This window comes from Melopsittacus undulatus, chromosome 12, assembly GCF_012275295.1.
Source record: "Melopsittacus undulatus isolate bMelUnd1 chromosome 12, bMelUnd1.mat.Z, whole genome shotgun sequence".
Classification (NCBI taxonomy): Eukaryota; Metazoa; Chordata; class Aves; order Psittaciformes; family Psittaculidae; genus Melopsittacus; species Melopsittacus undulatus.
The window spans coordinates 5,084,959-5,101,412 of record NC_047538.1 but is presented as its reverse complement, the minus strand read 5'-3'; the positions used below and the strand labels follow the sequence as shown (position 1 = coordinate 5,101,412).

Below are 16,454 nucleotides of genomic sequence, written 5' to 3'. Positions count from 1 at the left end.
GCTAAAATATCTTTGTGTGGTATTTAATAGCATACACTTTATAATGATAATATTTTTATTGCATTATAGTGCATAAACTCACAGGGATCAAGATAGAGATGACTGTGTTCCAATAGCTGATAAAGTGGAGACAGGCAGCCAGCACAGTGACACTACACACGATGCCAGGGAGGTAGAGGCCTGGTTTGGTTGCTATTAAAGATGAATTCCTGGGCGCTCACCTGCACAGTCTTTCACACTGTGAGCTCTGTTGTCCGGTATGGAGCAGGATGGATCATGGAGACACTTGAATGCAGGTCAGGATATTCCTGTCACTAAGTCAGTCTCCCTCCCAGATGTGGTTCCCAGTTTTAAGCTCTGGCATAAACTGTTGCCATAGCTGTTTTCCCTAATCTCCCTGCTGCTTTTCCTCCTCTTCCCATGGGCCAATTAAAGACAACCTGCAATACAGCCTGTATTTTATATCCCCTTCCTGCAATGGAAGAGAGGCACCACATTCCCATCCTCAAGCAGGAAAATTCACCAGGGTGCCTAATTTCTAAGATAAATCTACCTTATTTCAGTTTAAAACCGTTCCCCTGCACCTTTTATTTTCCCTCATAACCTCAGAAGTGTTAAATCTTGTGCTGTGCACTGATTTTTATATTTTTTGCTCCATTTATTTCTAAGACACTTACTTCTTGCCTGAATACCTCTATAATTAGCTAAAGGTTACTTCAAAGCAACTTTTCTTCAGGTTGTGTTGTAAGATGCAGGAGTTCTATCTAATGCGTGTCGGTAACTGCAAGGACACCGACACCCGTAGAGCGTCTCCCTCAGGGCGGCCCCTTCCCCTCAGCCGCAGCCCCGCCCGCCATGACATGGCGGCTGCGCAGCCCCGCCCCGCCGCTCTGGGCGGGAAAGGCAGTTGGGCGCTGAGGGAGGTGCCATGGAGGAGGCGGCCGGTGAGGAGCGGCTGCTGTACACCCAGGTACGGTGGGGCCGGCGATCCGGCCCCGCAGCCCCGGCCCCGCTCCTCCGTGCTGGGCTGGTCCCAGCGCAGCCAGGGAAGGGTCCGGCCGGGACAAGATGGAGCCCGAGGGATGGGAGGAGGAGGGTGGGGGGTGTGGGCCATTGAATGGTAAATGTGGTGGTGTGGGGTGCGTTGGGGTCTGCAAATGGTCGCTTATGGTAGAATCCTAGAATGGTTTGGGTTGAAGGGACCTTAAAGCTCATCCAGCCCCAATCAGGGATCCCTTCACTGGAGCAGCTGCTCCAAGCCCCTGTGTCCAACCTGGCCTTGAGCACTGCCAGGGATGGGGCAGCCACAGCTTCTCTGGGCACCCTGTGCCAGCGCCTCAGCACCCTCACAGGAACAGCTTCTGCCTAAGAGCTCATCTCAGTCTCCCCTCGGGCAGTTTGTTTTTGAGTCCCTTTGAAAAGCTTTGATGCTTTACACAGGAGGCAGTGCCTCGGCCTGCAGAGAACTGACCGGTGCTTGCGTCCTTTCAGAGGCTGAAGGCTGCGGTTCACTACACAGTTGGCTGCCTGTGTCAGGAGGTTGCAGAAGATAAAGACGTGCAATTCAGCAAACAAACCATTGCAGCTATTTCGGAGATCACCTTCAGGCAGTGTGGTACCGAAGTTTACACATTAGCTATCTGTTTAAGAGCAATTACAGGAGAAATAATGCTTTAAAAACATAGTGCTGGAGCTTGGCATTGCTGGGGCACTGTTTCTTGCATTGGGGATCTTTAAAAGTATGAGAAGTAACTTTTTTAGACCTGGAAAAAGCATTTAAATGGGTGTAGAAATAGTGTGTGGGCCTCCTGCCTGTGCAAGAGTCGCATGTAATAATAACAAGTTATGGTCACTTCGCATTACTAACTTGGATAATTTGTAGTTCACGCCTTTGTACAGCTAGAACCGTGTTATCTCTTCCTGCTCAGAGTTAGCCTTTTAAAACATGTGGTGTCTTTGTTTCTCCAGAGAACTTTGCAAAAGACCTTGAACTGTTTGCAAGGTAGGTACTGGAACACTTGGTTGCTGCAAAAGCTTTCAGTGTTCAGCTCCAATTACTGGACAATCTGTAAAATACATTTTGGAATTCAAGTTTCAAGGGGTTCTGTTGGCTGATAAATAGTGGCTGTGAAGTTAGGAAATAGACAATAACCTTGTAGGTTCTTCCTGACCTTGGAAGTTCATTTATGTGGTACAAGTGACTGTTTTAGGCTACTGCCTGTATCTGTTGTCAAATGCATTGATACATATGGGTACTGGATGGTTTGGGAGTGACAGATGCTTACTAGCATGTATGTGTTTCATCTGGTTCGTCCAGGGAGATAAGAGAATGCTTTAACGAGTCAACACAGTGATATACTGGCAAGTTAAGAGGGAACGGACGGGTGTTGCTTGAAGTTGTGGTTGCTGAATTCCATGTTTTTTACACAGGAAGTGTGGGAATTTGGGTGTGCACATACAAATGTGTAAACCAGGTTTTTGCATGTTAAGAGTTGGAAAAGTTAGGCATGTTTGGTTTACTGGGTCCCTATCAAGCCCTTTTAGTTCGTGTTGAATTAGATGCTGTAAGGCCTCTTACAGCCACTGTGAGCAAACACATTCAGGGGTGTTTTTAATTTTATGCAGGCATGCAAAACGAAGCACAGTCACTACAGAAGATGTGAAGCTTTTGGCTAGGAGGAGCAGTTGCTTGGTGAGCTTCACTGTGTTTTGTCTTGCACTATTAAAACGATTGTCTAGTTCCTAAGAGCATTTGAATGAAGGCTCTAGACGATGAAGCAACTGTTGCTTAAGCAATTTCATTGGATTATTGATGATGACAGGCACAATCCAGTGATTTTTAACTTTTCATCTTATTTTGCTTCACGACACTATGCCTCACTGTGGGAATACAGCTCTCATAGCAATTCAAGCAGGAGTATTCTGGTTGCAGTAGGGCTGTTTAGGTTCCATGTACAGAGTGCAGTAGACAGACACATTGCAACATTGTCAGTCTTGGAAGTAATTCACTTGAGTTTTTTTCCTAATGTGTTCCTTTCTTTTTTCAGCCTAATGTCAGGAATACCTTTAGTATTTAGTAAATACTTTAGGATTTAGATACCTTGAGGTACCAAGTTTCATAACATTAATACAGGGATGATTCACTTTATTGTATTCTCTCATGTGCTGCTCTGTATGATGTTCATTGGCTTAAATTCACTGATCTGTTATGACATACCTGTAAATCCTTCCATGAAGAATATTTCCAGTACTAATTTTAAATTTGGGTGAGGAGAGTTTTTTGTTCCACATGTGATTTGAACTATACAACATGAACTTCCCTCAGAAGGCACAGGAAAAGCTGGAGCTGAATTCTGTGTTCTAAACAATTGTGTGCTCTTTGTGTCAAATGGGTGCACAGGAATCTTGCAGTGTTTTTGTACTCAGGTTATATCCTGGCAAACTACAACTTGAGTAACTGCTGTTATTGCTCTCTTGGTTCCAGACATGGATGTATCATACATTCATAAACCCTTGCCAGGGCATTTCAGTTTTCGAGGATGTCCAGCTTAGACTGAGGGCTTTGTGTAAGAATTAAAACTAATTGATGTTTGTCAGCTTTTTTGGAGTCAGTCTTCTTTGGAGTAAGATTTTGCCCTGATAGTTTCTCTTCAATATTTCTGATTTCTCTGGAATAAATGAACTTCTTAATAGGTAACTGATTACTGTTCACAGCTCAAGTATATCACTGAGAAGAGTGAAGAGCTTGCATTAAATAACATGGAGCAAAAGGAGAAGAAGAAAAAGAAGTCTAGTGCAGTTAAGGAAGGAAGAACTTCTGGGGAACATGAAGCAGCTGTGACTGAAAGTGAAGATTACAACATGGCATGACTTACCTGTCAAGTAATGTCTCTGGTCATTTTCTATTACTGTCCTGGGGGGACCAGTTAGCCTGCTAGAGATTCCTCTTGCAGGTTAGCAATGTTAATGAATGTTTAGGCTTTTGGGTGAACAGAATTAGTGAGATTTTTTTGTTGTTCCAAAACCGGAAAGTGTCAGAATTCGGTAAAGCTTACAGCCAAAATGCCTTAACTGCTCACAAAAGGTAAATTACTGTTATTAAAAAGAAAATCCTTTACAGTTTAAAGCAGAACATTCTCACTGACCAGAATACCTCAGTATATGCAATGGCCTCCATGTTCCTCCTTGGTTTCTCCAGTAATTGATTCCTTTCTTGTTTCCATTTTTGCTTAAGTTATTTTATTTTTTGTTAATTGCTGTATTTTTCACTTGTTGTCTTGACAATTAAAACATGTTTTGTGTCATTTCTCACCTGTGACACTGCTGGTGGACTGTGCTTTCAGACACAGTGCTTTCAGCGTATCATCTCCATTGTCCTCTGCAGGACTGTCAGAGCCTTACCAGGTGCTGCTGATGCAAAAGCAGAAAAGAAGCAGATTTCAAGACCTAAGGTGTCAGACAGATACAGCCAAGTGAAATGAGAAGGCTGCTTAAGCTGTTGCGTGGGCAGCCGTTCTCAAGCAAGTGTATGCTTGCCAAGTATAGTCTAAAATATCCATAAGATATGAAATCCCTTAATTTGTTTTTCGCTTGAGGCTAGATTGGAAGGACCATCACTGCCTTCCTACAGAAATGATCGGCATGGTCTCTGTGACTGCATCTCAGTGTTTGCCTGGAAATAGGTGAGTTAAATACGCCTAATACACACAGGATTGAAGTAATTATGCTGTTATTTTAAGTAGATGTGAAAAAGCCACAGGTAAAATGCTTCTTTCCTCTTGTATAGCTTAAGGAATAGAATATCAATTGCCAAGTTGAGCTTGAAAGAAGCAAAAGCATTGCAGCTTTGAGCAAGACTGAGACACTGGTTCATAATGGAGAGAGTGGTGATCACAAGCTGAGACATAAGCTCACAGAAAAATCTAGGCTGCTCACTGAGTACTCTTTCAATTGGTGGGCAGTGGAATTAGCTTTCAGTGTGACTGAGCATGCCTCCAAAGTTCTGTTAATGCACAGCCATCTATGTTATTTCAGAAAGACTTGAACAGAAGTTTGTAATAAGTAGTTATTTAAAGCAGCAGGAAACCTTTTTCCCTTCCATGACTTATAATGGTACAAGCCAGAAGGGGGTAACGTGTGAAGCCATTGCCTTAGCAAAACAGGCTGACCAAAAAGTTGACTGCAGGCTTCCCCACTAAGTCCAGTCAACGCCTATGTGGGTAGCTTCATCTGAAATCATCTTGAGTATTTTTGCTTACCTGCTCAAAGACATTAAATATTTATTAGTTACCCTGGCAGTCTAACTTTGAGTGTGCCATAATTCAGCTGGAATGTCTATATGCAATGGTTTCATCTGAATGCTCTGCTGTAGGAATACTCATCAGCTGGTATCCGGTACCATTTAAGGTTATGTTAAATCAGAGGGGTTTGCATGATACTAGAAAATACTTTGTACCTACTAAAACCTTCTCCAAAGTTGTAGCTCACTTTCTGGATTTCTTTCCTATATATCAATTCTCACAAAAGAACAGCCAGCTGGGTGCACTGGTACTGTGTCACCACTATGAACATGCATTCTACCTAAACACTTCAGACAGGTTAAATACAGAGTACTTCTGTATTTAATTCCTCTTTCTTGTAGCATTAAGGCAATATTGTACTTCCCAGCACCTTCTTTAATCATAGCAGCTGGTGGAAATATCCAACCTAGTCCAACAGTAAGGTAAAAAGGTTTTAATGGTATTAGAAAGACTTCAATACATTTTAAAATAAGCCAGTTAATACAAAAGCATCAGGATACTTATACTAATGATTAGGAGAGTCATACAGGCAGACCAAAACCAAATCTTCTGCCCCACAGCCTTACAAAGCAAGTATTTCCACCTTTGCTGTGTTTTACAAGTTAGTGCTTACACACGGCACCCAGGAGGCAGGAGCTCCTTACAGAAAAAGCACAGAAGTCAGAAGACTTTGAACTGACTTTAGCTGATGAAATGAGCATAAAAATTCAAGTTCCTTGAGCCCAGGGTGGAGCTTAAAGACAGAGAGCAGCTGGCTAACCCTTCTGCCCTGTTCATTAATTGCCTTGAAGTGTCTTCTCCAGAGGTCTTCCAACCTTCACACTGGAAATGGCAGGAGGACGAAGTAAGAAAACTGCCTGGGGCTTCAAAAGCCAGACCCATCATTATGAGATGGAAGCTGCTGGCTCCCAACCTGGTATTCAAAGCTGAGCCTTTACATGCTGTGTTAGGAATCCCATTGTTCTAGTTTTCTGCAAAAAGTCAAAATCCCTTTGATTACACAGGATTTGAATCATCATGGGAGTTTAAGCCTCAGGACAATGTCCAGATTTGAGTTGCCTATGACCACAGCATGACCAGCACTGTGGCTCCCAGGACACATCTTTGCTTATATTGATCCTAATACAAAAAAAAGACACTGCAAGCTGCAACACAGTCTATTTTTTGCGTTTTGAACTAACCCAGTCTCCCAGAGGTAGTGTTTTCTTGCCTTTTGATGTGCTCCTTAGGGAATGCAAAGTCTGCACTTGTTGTAGACGCTTGGAGAGCTCCTGATCACAGGCTCGCTGCAGATCTTCAGCTTTCTGCTTGTCCCATCTCAGAGCCAAGGCTAGGGCTTGTGTGTCTTCTTTCAAGACCAGCTGTGGAAAAGCAAGATTTCCAACAGTCTTTTCTACTGATGCTCCCCCACTACTAACCTCTTAGCCCATGCTCAGAACAGCAGCACAGACACCTGCTTAGTACTGGTAGCTGGTACTGAGGATGTTCCCAACTTTCATAATCTATCCCATAGGCTAGCAGGTTTTCAATATTCTAGCAACACCCAGAGCCTGAAGCTGTACTCAGATTTACAGAGAAACAGAAGCAATTACTTAGTTTCTACAGCAAAGAAAAGCAAGAGTAGCAAGCTCATAACATTAGAAAGAACACACTGACTAATGATTAAAGTTTACCTAGACTTTCTTTTCCAGGCTCTGGGTTTATTTACACTGTTTTCCAAAATATGGAGATTTTTATATTTGGTTGGGGTGTATAAAAGATGCATCTGCATATAAAAAAAAAGAACCCCAGCTTGCTGGTAAGACAGCTGAAACACTGGCTGAGTATGATCTGATAGAGATTAAAACCAGAATTATTTTGTGGCTTTTCAGAGGACTTGGAATAGCGTTAGCTGGCTCCAAGCAGGAGGTAGAGTTACTGAGGAAGAGAGATTAAATCTCACTGCTTTGAGACTGAGATATATTGACATTAAAGCCTTCAGAAGCAAGGACAACTTGTCCTATTGCCTCTCTTTCCAGAGGGAGAGATTTCCCGGGCTATGGTTATGTCATTCTCACCCACCTCAAGATCTTGACTGTCCAAGCAGAGCTCGGGAGCAGGTTTCTCCTTCAGAGCAGTAAGGATCTGGTCACTGAGCACTGTTTTGGCTGAGGTGCTGGTACTGCTGGTACCTGTGTCAACCACGTCCATCTCCTTTCTTGGTACAGTATCAGATTCTGTAAAAGTAGCAGAATCATTATAACCCATGACAAACAGAGGACAGGAAGAGTGGCCTGGACTGCTTTAAGATTAATGACATGCATTCTATCTACATACATCCTCTCACTTAAGGACAGCTACATGACTTAAGCTTTTCTTCCAGTATTCTGCATTCAGGCACTATGAGGAATGTAACACTGCAGTGAGGGGAGGACTGCTGTCTCCCAGGCAGGGAATTCTGTATCAGCTATTACCTCAACCGCACTAATAGCTGCTAAGGGAGTGACTGTAGGCCTGCATTCTGTCTTATTCCACTCAACTATTTCAGGCATCTGTGAGAAGCTCCTTCTCTGGAATCCTAATTGCTCCTTACCTGCTACTTTGCTTAAGATACTGTCTTCATTTTTCAAGGCCTTTAGGTAGAGTTCCAGGAGCTGTCTTGACTGGCGTTCTTCTTCTCGTCTGTCCAGCACCTGCTGCAGAGTGTCCTGCAACACTTGGATTTTGGTTTGACTCTGGGCAAGTTCTTCTGCCAGGTCTGAACGTGGTACATCAACAAGCACCTTAAAACAAGGAGAGTGTTACAGGGATTAACTCATTCCATTACACTGATTACAGAACAGACAGCAAGCCTCTACCTTCTGGAACCCCAGCATCTTTTAAAAGGTTTCTTATCAAAGCTTGTCAGCCTAGTTGGGTTGTAAGAGCACTCCACCAGTCTCTACCAGAAGGCAGAAGGCATCAAGGAAGATGTGGATTTTAAACAGAAATTCTGGCAACTCCTGGCAGTCAAAGTACCACTTCTTAGGAGCGCATGGGAATACACAAAGGAAAGCTGGCCTTTGGGAAGCTGGTTTTAAGGAAGGAGCCCACCTCAGTTGCCGTTTGGCCAAATCCTAGCTTTTTGAGCTCCCAGTGCCAGAATTGGAAAGACATGCTGTGGGAAGCGACCAGTGATGAAAAGCATGCTCCTCAGACACTGGTGTGTGCTTCTCCTCGAGGCAAAGTTTGACCCTAGAACCACAGCCAAACAACAGCAGCTGAATCCAGCTTGGTATCTTGCTGCTTATTCAGTTCTCTGCCAGCTACTGAGATAAACAGGTAAAGGACAGGAATGAGAAGTTTTCCCACTGTACCTGGAGGTCTTCTTCAGACATTAGGATGATATTGGACAGGTCATCCTTCAGTTGCCTAGCTAGCTGCTTCCACTTCTCTGCGGCACTGTCAACTTCATCCGTAGACTCAGAGAGCCAGGTTGTTCCACTGTCTGACACAAGAGCCATCAGCTTCATGGGTCATTCCTGATCCACCTGAGACAGCTTCATTTAACCAGGCGTACTCCAGTCCCCCTCCCCTTCCATGCTCCCTCAGCCACAGAGTACCTGAGCTTCTGCTGGACCATTTTTCATTCTTGGCCAGTGCCACAAACTTGGTATCGGGTGGCAAACACAAAAAGTAATCTTCATCATCCACAATGGTGCCATCTTCTGCCAGTACTAAGGTGATGGGCTCCCTGTCCTTGTCAATAGCCAGGATGCCACTAGCTGCAAGACAGAGAAAGTCTTTACAGCGAATATTAAATATGAAGCTGTGGCTGCCCCATCCCTGGCAGTGTTCAAGGCCAGGTTGGATGGGCTTGGAGCAACCTGCTCTAGTGGAAGGTGTCCCTGCCTGTGGCAGGGGTTGGATCTGGGTGAGCTTTAAGGTCCCTTCCAACCTAAACCACTCTGAGTCTGTAATTCTGATATGCATAAAATTCTGACATATATTCTAATATATATACTCAGATCTACGTGTTGCTGTTTTGTTACACCTGTCACAGGACACAAGCAGCTCCCGCTAATACAGGACCCGTCTCCATATGGTGCTACATACCAGCGCATACACACGATTTTGTCCTCCATAAACCCATATTCCCGATGCAAACCTCGCTCCCCGGCGCTTGCCCCCACCTCCCTTCATCCCCGGCACCGCCAACCGCAGTCCCGCTGCCCGTTCCGCCACCTCCAGCCAGGTTTCCCGGCGGGGGTCCCCGCTCACCCTTGTCGCGCAGCTCCCGCAGGCAGGAGGCGGCCACGCCGTGCTGCTGCCGCCCGTCCCTCCGCAGCACCAGGCACCGCTTCAGCGGCCCCGCCATGGCCGCACCCCCAGCACCGCGGCCGCGGGGCGCGACGGGACTGACCGCGGGGAGCGCCGGGACGTGCGGGGCCCAGCGAGGGGCTGCGGGATGGGCACCGCGCCGGGAAGCGGTGCTTTTCCTATGGGCTCACCGCGTCTCCATAAAGGCGATGTGGAGGAAAGCTACTAAAAGCCCGGTGTTGGCAGTATAATTTGGACTTGATGTTAAAGGTCTTTTCCAACCTAGTTGAAAAAGGTTGCCCTGCACTGTTGGACCCGTGCTCCCCGTGCTTCCAGCCTGCTGGCAGCCGTGGCATGGTGATGCCATGCGGGAAGAAGCTGGCATTTCCAGGCAGGAACTCTTCCCTGTGAGGCACGGCTGCAGGCGGCAGCGCACACCGCCCTCGAGCCGCAGAGACCGGTAACTCACCGCACGAGTGGTTCTCCGCGGGAGCGTTATCGGTGCCTCGGCGTTCGACTCATTCTGCCTTGCAGCTCCAGCCGGTGGCGGGGCGCGGGTGGGGTAAACGGCGGCGAGGGCGTCGCATCGGTTGGTCGGGGATGGATTAGGCTGGCCTGGGAAGATGGCCTCCTCGGAGCAAGCGGAGCAGCCCAGCCAGGTGAGCGGGGCCGGCGTTCGGCCCGCTCGGCTCGGGCAGGGGGCGGCGGGGACCGGACGGACGGGACCGGACGGGGTGGGGCAGGGGCACGGCCGCCGCCGCCGCACCATGGGGGAACGGGTGATGGGGGGGAGACCGGCGTGCCCTCATTCACACCGCTCCGAGCCCCCCGGTGCCGCCGCTCCCTGCCGTGTGGGGGGCGCGCGCGGCCTGGCCTCCAACCGCCGCCCTCGCACCTGTCGTAACGGTCACTCGTGAGGGGGCGGCTCGCGCCGCCTCAGCCCCCGGCGCCATGGGCCCGTCCTCGCCGCAGAGCGCAGCTCCCGAGGCGCGGGGGGCCCGGCCCCGCTTGAGCCGGGTGTGCGGCTCCCGGTCACCGGTGGCACCGGCGGAGCTGCGCGGCTGGCCCAGGCGGTTCTGTGGGTTGGCGTCCTGCCCTGTGCGGCAGCGTGAGGTGATGCGGGGCAGGCTGCGCCGGGCAGCGAGGGCGGCTCTGGGGGGAAGAGCTGGGCAGGCCAGGCCCTTTGCTGTTTAGGGTCTGTGAAACGCAATGAAGCACTTGACCAGCGAGAAAAACCCACAAAAAAGCACAGTCGGAGAGAGAGAAGGTGATTTATGTGTCAGCTGTGGTCTGTAGAGTGCCGGTTAGACCAAAATGTTGTCTCTGCCTTAGAACTGTGAGGGAGAAAGAGCCTTGAACCAACAGCATAGAAGGGCAGAGCAGTGATGGATGTAGTACAAGCATTATCCAAAACTGAATGGAAACGGTGAAAGAGAAATATAAGTTTGCTGACTTGCGTGTGTGCTCAGGAAATGTATTAAAAGCTGAAGATATTTCTTAACTGTCACCTGAAGTGAATGGGGAAGCCACAGGGAAGGAGGGTGCTGCTGTGTGCAGTGTAGATTCCTTGTCACCTGCACTGGTTTGCTCACAATGAAACTTGTGTTTCATTGCAAACTCCACCTGCTTCAGAGTTGGTGTCAGTTCTCTCATTGCACCAGTGTCTCAGAGTCCTGTGTCTGTCGTACCAATGGGGTTTGTAAAACCCTTCAGGTGGCGGCAGAGGACCCCCCTGCTGCCAGCAGAAGATAAAAGGTCTGGCTGCTGCAGCAACAGGGAAGAAAATGGAGCAAAGTCTGCTTTTATGTCCAGTTGTTCAAATCCGGCCATATTTGACTGAATCGCTGTGAACCTCTCTTTTGATCCTTTTATTCTGGGCTGAAGAGGCTGAGTTTGTAGAAAACATGGTTGAACTAAACTGAAACAGAAATGAATTACATTAAATTTATACCCTAGCCAGCACAAATCTCTTCCTGGGCTAAGTTACCACACTCATAGCAGGCCTGCCAGGCAGTTTTGTATTGGCTGTGTGCTTTCATCAGGCCTAGTTTGAGGTACACACATTATAGTCCATTCGTCATGCTTCCAGTGAGTGCTTTCAGCATGGGGAATCCTGAAACAACCCATGACTGATCCATAAGCCACTTGAGTGGTCTACAAGGCAGCTGCCTAGAGGTTTCTGAGAAGGAAATATGGTTAATTGGCAAATGTGGTTGCCTGGAAAGCATTCAGGCTCTCTTCACTTGGATACAGTATCCTCCCGTTGCACCCTTCTAAAACATACATTTTGTTTAGTGGGGTTTTTTATCTCAAAATAAGACTCGATGTTTGGAAATGGAAAAGTTGTGCTTTTTAATGAGTCTCATGAATGCAGCCAGAGCATTCCCTGGGCTTTAAAATTAAGGACATAAAGTCACGCAGTCACTGTCTCCATAGTGAAAAATGGGAATGGTAACTCTTACTGTGTGTAGCAGGGAGAGTTAAGAGGCATTGTCTGTGAAGAACATAGTGAATATAGGACATACTTGGGCTGCTTTCCAAATCAGGAAGAGTTTCAGGTAAGGTAGGATACCTGGGTTCAAAGTTAACTTTTCACCTCAGGGACTGTGATGAGGAGGGAGGTGGTTTGAAGGTGGGTGACAATGGTCAGTTAACACCTCTCCTGCTGGATTCTGTCACACTGTGTGTAAAAGTGCTGGCAAATTAATTGCACCCCTTTTGGTTCCTGTCATGACTTCATTGGTGGCAGTTTGTTTGAGGGGCAGCTCTGGTGGTCCACCTTGCTTCAGGTGTGTGGGGTAATGCTCCAGTTCAGCTAAAGCAAACCACACTAATATTTACCCCCTCCACATGCCCCAGGAGCAGACATGCTTGGGCATTACCTTACCTCTTCCTCAGGTTGTGTGCAGACAGAGGGAGGTTCTGTCTGTCCAGGGCTGTGGATGCCTACTTGTGACAGATGATTGCATCCTCACTGGTTGCACATTGCTCATCCAGAACTCTGACTGGGAAGCTTCAGTGCTCTCAAATTCTCTTGGCTTGGATGGGATTTGAGAGAGTTTTGCAGCTTTGACCAGAAAGAAAAGGCGTCACTGAAGAATATGTAGCACAGTAGATGAAGTTGTAAGGGGACAATTTTGGAGTAAAACCAATGAAAATGTCTTTATTAGTCTAGCAAAATCTAAGTGCCACTCTCATGTAACCATTGTGGTTTTGACACTGTTAGCAATGTGCATAAAAAGATGTCCCTGTTGCACACTAAATATTTAGAGAATTAAACAAATATTTACTTTCTACCACTGAAGATGTTTATTTACTGTCAAGCATTCAACATAAGGCTGCAAGTAGTAGCACTGCTTTGCTTAACATGTTTATGTTTGGGTCCTATCCTGTTTCCTATTACAAATCTAGTTAGTTTTGATGCTGAAAGGGAGTGTCAAATATCTTTTGGCTTATTATCTGTTTTTCTTAGCTTAATTTTCTCATTCTCATGAGTATATTGCCTCAAGCAGTGTGGGGAGAGGGGGAGTGTTGTAGCTCTAATTAAATCATTTATGTAGATAGAATTAGGCAATAAACACTTCTACCAGAGATTTTAAAATACTCATTTTTGTTTAGAAATCATGTTCCTTGGGCTTTTAGGGATGTCTTTACTATAAAGTATAAAGATCCCATCACTCTGTGCTATCCCTTATAGTAAAAGAAAAGGAAAAGCAAGATAGTGGTATAGCCTGTGAAGCAGAATAGCCAATTTTTCATGGGCATCAGTATTTCTTTGATGCTGAATGCTTGGACAGTGTATGTGGAGAGGCTTGGCTCAGCCAGCAGCCCAGTCCTCTGGCATACCATTTAGCCCTAACTCTGACTGTGAGAGAAATTGAAATTCTTTAACATTGTGGGTTTAGATAAATATGTCTAAATTTTTCCAAGCTGCTTAGTTTGGGACACAAAATGGTACCTAATGATTTGTACAGTTATGTGTAGAGGCTGAAAATTCCATAGCCTGGAAGTCAGGATGCAGCTGGTCGTGGGAGTCCTAAAAGGCTTGAAATTGTTAAAGTCAATGACTGAACCATTGAGTTGGTACCAGACTGGTAGGACAGTCATGGAGGTCAGATAAGCAGAGTGGATTCTGGATGTGGGATTCTTTTGTTTGTTTTATGACACTGGAAGGCTTACTATGCTAAACCAGATTGCATAGTAATTTAATATAAGAGGCTGAGAAATGAGAGATGACAAAGTGAGCAGAATGCATTGATGTTTCAACATCTGTTACACTTGGTGATGTTCTCTTATGTGGTTTAGTAGGGAAGCAAGCAGAGTACTAAAGCCCAAATCTTTCTTACTTTCTTTCTAAAGCTTTGTTATTCCCACTTTGTATTGAGTCTACCATGTAGCTGCATTTTTTTTCTTCATGTAAGGAAGTAGTTCAAACGAATTTCAGAGATGTTGAAAGATGCCCAATTTGTTGCTTTGGAGACTGAATTCTTTAGTTGCGTTATTAGTCAGTATATAGGTAAATTTTCCTCGCCACTTGCTTGTAGTTCTTTACTGTTAAGCCTCTGGATTCTCTGCCTTAAAGGATTATTTTTATGGTGAAGTTAAATGCTGTCTGTACTATGATGTCCATTGTTTCATTAAATACAGGATATTAGACAGTCATTGCATGGACAGTATAGAATCCTCCCTGATTTACCTTGGAGCCAACATGTTCTGGGGGTTACTGTCCCCTACTTTATAAGACTACTTCCTTTGCTGTTATGCTATGCCTTGTACTTGGAAACCTTGCTAGAAGGAAAATGCAGATCTCCTTTAGAATCCTGGTAGCTTTGGACAATGCAGCCAAAGTACCATTAATTACCTGACTCATTGTACATATGTCATTGGGTTATGTGCAAGCACATACCAGAATTTCTGAGTATTTGTCTTCAGGATCAAGACTTTTACATGTTTCTCACAGTACCCTTGGCTTAATTTGAAATCCTTCTTTGGTCAGTTTCCCAGATTCACCAGATTTTATGTGGAATGTTTATTATCTATGTCCATGAACACTGGTGCAGCTCCTTAGGGCAAAACGTACAAGCTCTGGTGCTTGAGACGCTCTGGGAATTTTCTCAAGATATGAGTTCTGTGGTGGTTTTTCCTTCTTTTGCCTTTGTGACACTGCTGTTTGCATCACACATTTGTAGTTTCTCTCTTTTTAAAGTCAGCCTAATTACTTAAAATTCTTTGGATTTTCCTTGAAACTTGTTACAGAAGAGTGAAACATGTATATTCTTAGAAAAAGCTGCAAATGGCTTGATGGAAGAGTTCCATGAAATAGTATTTAACAGTTATAGATACTTTATTGAAGTATTCAGCAGAATTTATCTGTGCTGCTCTGTCTGCCTCTTCTAAGCAGTTCTGATCCTATGCTAACTGAAGTTGATGAATTTGGTGAATCAGACCCTAGTATTTTTAGAGTATTAGCTAGGGTGAGATATCTGTGTTAGTCCTGGGATTTAATAAAATAGATCATATGCACCAAGTAAGTTTTTCCACACCCAAACCAGGTCTTGTTAACTTATCAATAAATCATGCAAGCTATGTTCTTGTGCTCATTCTCATATGTTCTAAATATTTTGGAGGAGTGGATGGATCTTGAGACTATTCATTAGTTTTCTTTCATCCAGCTATAAAAGATTGGAAAGCAGAAATACTCTGCATATAAAAATGGGAAGGCAGTGACAGGGTGGAAGAGAGAACTGCCCTGATCTTGGTATCACATAGCACTGTCTCCACTGCAGACAGAGTGGGCAGTGTGACTTCCAGGGACGTGTTAAAGCTGATATTTGCAGTGCTTATGTCAAGTGAATTCTTAGTGACTGAAATTGTTGCAGCTATATAGTGAGGTAACAAAAATGATGGTGACTTCACATAAGCAGACTAAAGAGCCCAGATGTGAGATGGGGCTGGGCCCTGGTGATGATGCTTAGGTCTGGAAGCAGCTGAGCTGCAGTATATTTGAGTTTCTGGCACCCTCTTGTGGTAAATACTTGTTTTTATCTATATTTTTAAGTGTTCTGTAGATGGGGAATGAAAAGTGTTGAGATACTTTGAAGGTGTAGTGTGTTAACATAAAAGTGATGAATAGAACTGGAGGACAGGAAGTCACTTAAGAACCGTGATGCTATCTCTTGGAAGTTTTATCTTTCCCTATACTTAATGACTAGAATTCCTTTTCTCTAACTGAGCCTCAAAACTTGATTCCATTACTAATCAAACTGCAGATTTTTACCACTGAGGTGACCAGTATGTGTCATCTCTCCTAAGATAAAACAGCCCGCAATGAAGGCAGTGTGGTTTAGACCATCTTAACATCAGGCGAATCCCATTTGAAAGCAGATGGTCAACCAAGCTAAGTTTATTTTATGGTAGAACTTAGGTGTCTCTGCCTTGGGAGAGCTGATACAGTACACGCCAGTTACACGAAGATCAAACTGTTTTGGTTTTTTTTTGGCAGTGAAGAAAAGCTCTGTGAGTAATTTTGTAAAACTTGGGATTATGCTGAAGTGTTGTGCCTCTCCTTGATGAATACAAACAAAACTGCATGCAAGCCTGGAGAGTGGAAGCTCCTGAATCTGAAGTCTAGTCCAGTCTTTGGCTTGCTGACCTGCTTTAATCACAGTTTCCTTTTCTCCTGTGTACCAGCCTTTCCTAGTGTGTAAGGAAGGGTGTTCAGCATCTGCCCTAAACTGTGTCGTTTAATTATGTGTGGGAAACAACGATGGTAGTGGTATTGCTGACATGTTTGAGGTTTAGTTAAATCATAGTAACTTTGAAATCCTTAGAAGAATAGTGCAGAACAGAAAGGGTGCATTACTGGATCATGGAAAC

At 45.1% G+C, this 16,454-nt stretch overlaps 3 protein-coding genes across 6 annotated transcripts in view; 2 read left to right on the top strand and 1 right to left on the bottom strand.

Moving 5' to 3' along the window:
* Window positions 1–874: 874 nt before the first annotated feature.
* On the top strand, window positions 875–3,882 carry CENPS (centromere protein S). Its single transcript, XM_005143660.3, has 5 exons — window positions 875–970; window positions 1,492–1,615; window positions 1,969–2,002; window positions 2,626–2,692; window positions 3,715–3,882. The coding sequence occupies exons 1-5, from the start codon at window positions 929–931 to the stop codon at window positions 3,868–3,870; spliced, it is 423 nt and encodes a 140-aa protein (XP_005143717.1). The 5' UTR covers window positions 875–928; the 3' UTR covers window positions 3,871–3,882.
* Window positions 3,883–4,264: 382 nt separating this feature from the next.
* On the bottom strand, window positions 4,265–9,838 carry DFFA (DNA fragmentation factor subunit alpha). Of its 4 annotated transcripts, none has more exons than XM_034068188.1 (7): window positions 9,540–9,838; window positions 8,882–9,043; window positions 8,636–8,766; window positions 7,873–8,062; window positions 7,362–7,516; window positions 6,482–6,661; window positions 4,265–4,410 (listed from the first exon to the last, which is right to left on the bottom strand). In XM_034068188.1, the coding sequence occupies exons 1-7, from the start codon at window positions 9,634–9,636 to the stop codon at window positions 4,390–4,392; spliced, it is 936 nt and encodes a 311-aa protein (XP_033924079.1). In that variant the 5' UTR covers window positions 9,637–9,838; the 3' UTR covers window positions 4,265–4,389. The 4 variants fall into 4 exon arrangements, with proteins under 4 accessions (XP_033924079.1, XP_033924081.1, XP_033924078.1 ...); XM_034068190.1 differs by having other exon boundaries at window positions 4,265–4,407; XM_034068187.1 differs by having other exon boundaries at window positions 4,265–4,407; window positions 6,511–6,661.
* Window positions 9,839–10,163: 325 nt separating this feature from the next.
* The window catches only part of PEX14 (peroxisomal biogenesis factor 14), a 76,163-nt gene continuing 69,872 nt past the window's right edge, over window positions 10,164–16,454 (top strand). Inside the window, exon 1 of the mRNA XM_034068185.1 lies at window positions 10,164–10,237. Within this exon, the coding sequence (XP_033924076.1) occupies window positions 10,202–10,237 (36 nt within the window). The 5' untranslated portion in view covers window positions 10,164–10,201. The remainder of the gene's footprint in view (window positions 10,238–16,454) is intronic.

What these genes read in the sequence shown, in the direction of transcription:
- CENPS (XM_005143660.3), top strand. Translation starts at nt 929, where the DNA reads ATGGAGGAGGCGGCCGGTGAGGAGCGGCTGCTGTACACCCAG. An exon ending in AGCGGCTGCTGTACACCCAG is followed by an intron (nt 971 to 1,491) that starts GTACGGTGGGGC and finishes GCGTCCTTTCAG; the next exon opens with AGGCTGAAGGCTGCGGTTCA. An exon ending in GATCACCTTCAGGCAGTGTG is followed by an intron (nt 1,616 to 1,968) that starts GTACCGAAGTTT and finishes TTGTTTCTCCAG; the next exon opens with AGAACTTTGCAAAAGACCTT.
- DFFA (XM_034068187.1), bottom strand. Translation starts at nt 9,636, where the DNA reads ATGGCGGGGCCGCTGAAGCGGTGCCTGGTGCTGCGGAGGGACGGGCGG. An exon ending in TGTCTGAAGAAGACCTCCAG is followed by an intron (nt 8,063 to 8,635) that starts GTACAGTGGGAA and finishes CCTTGTTTTAAG; the next exon opens with GTGCTTGTTGATGTACCACG. An exon ending in CCTAAGGAGCACATCAAAAG is followed by an intron (nt 4,408 to 6,510) that starts GCAAGAAAACAC and finishes TTGCATCAGCAG; the next exon opens with CACCTGGTAAGGCTCTGACA.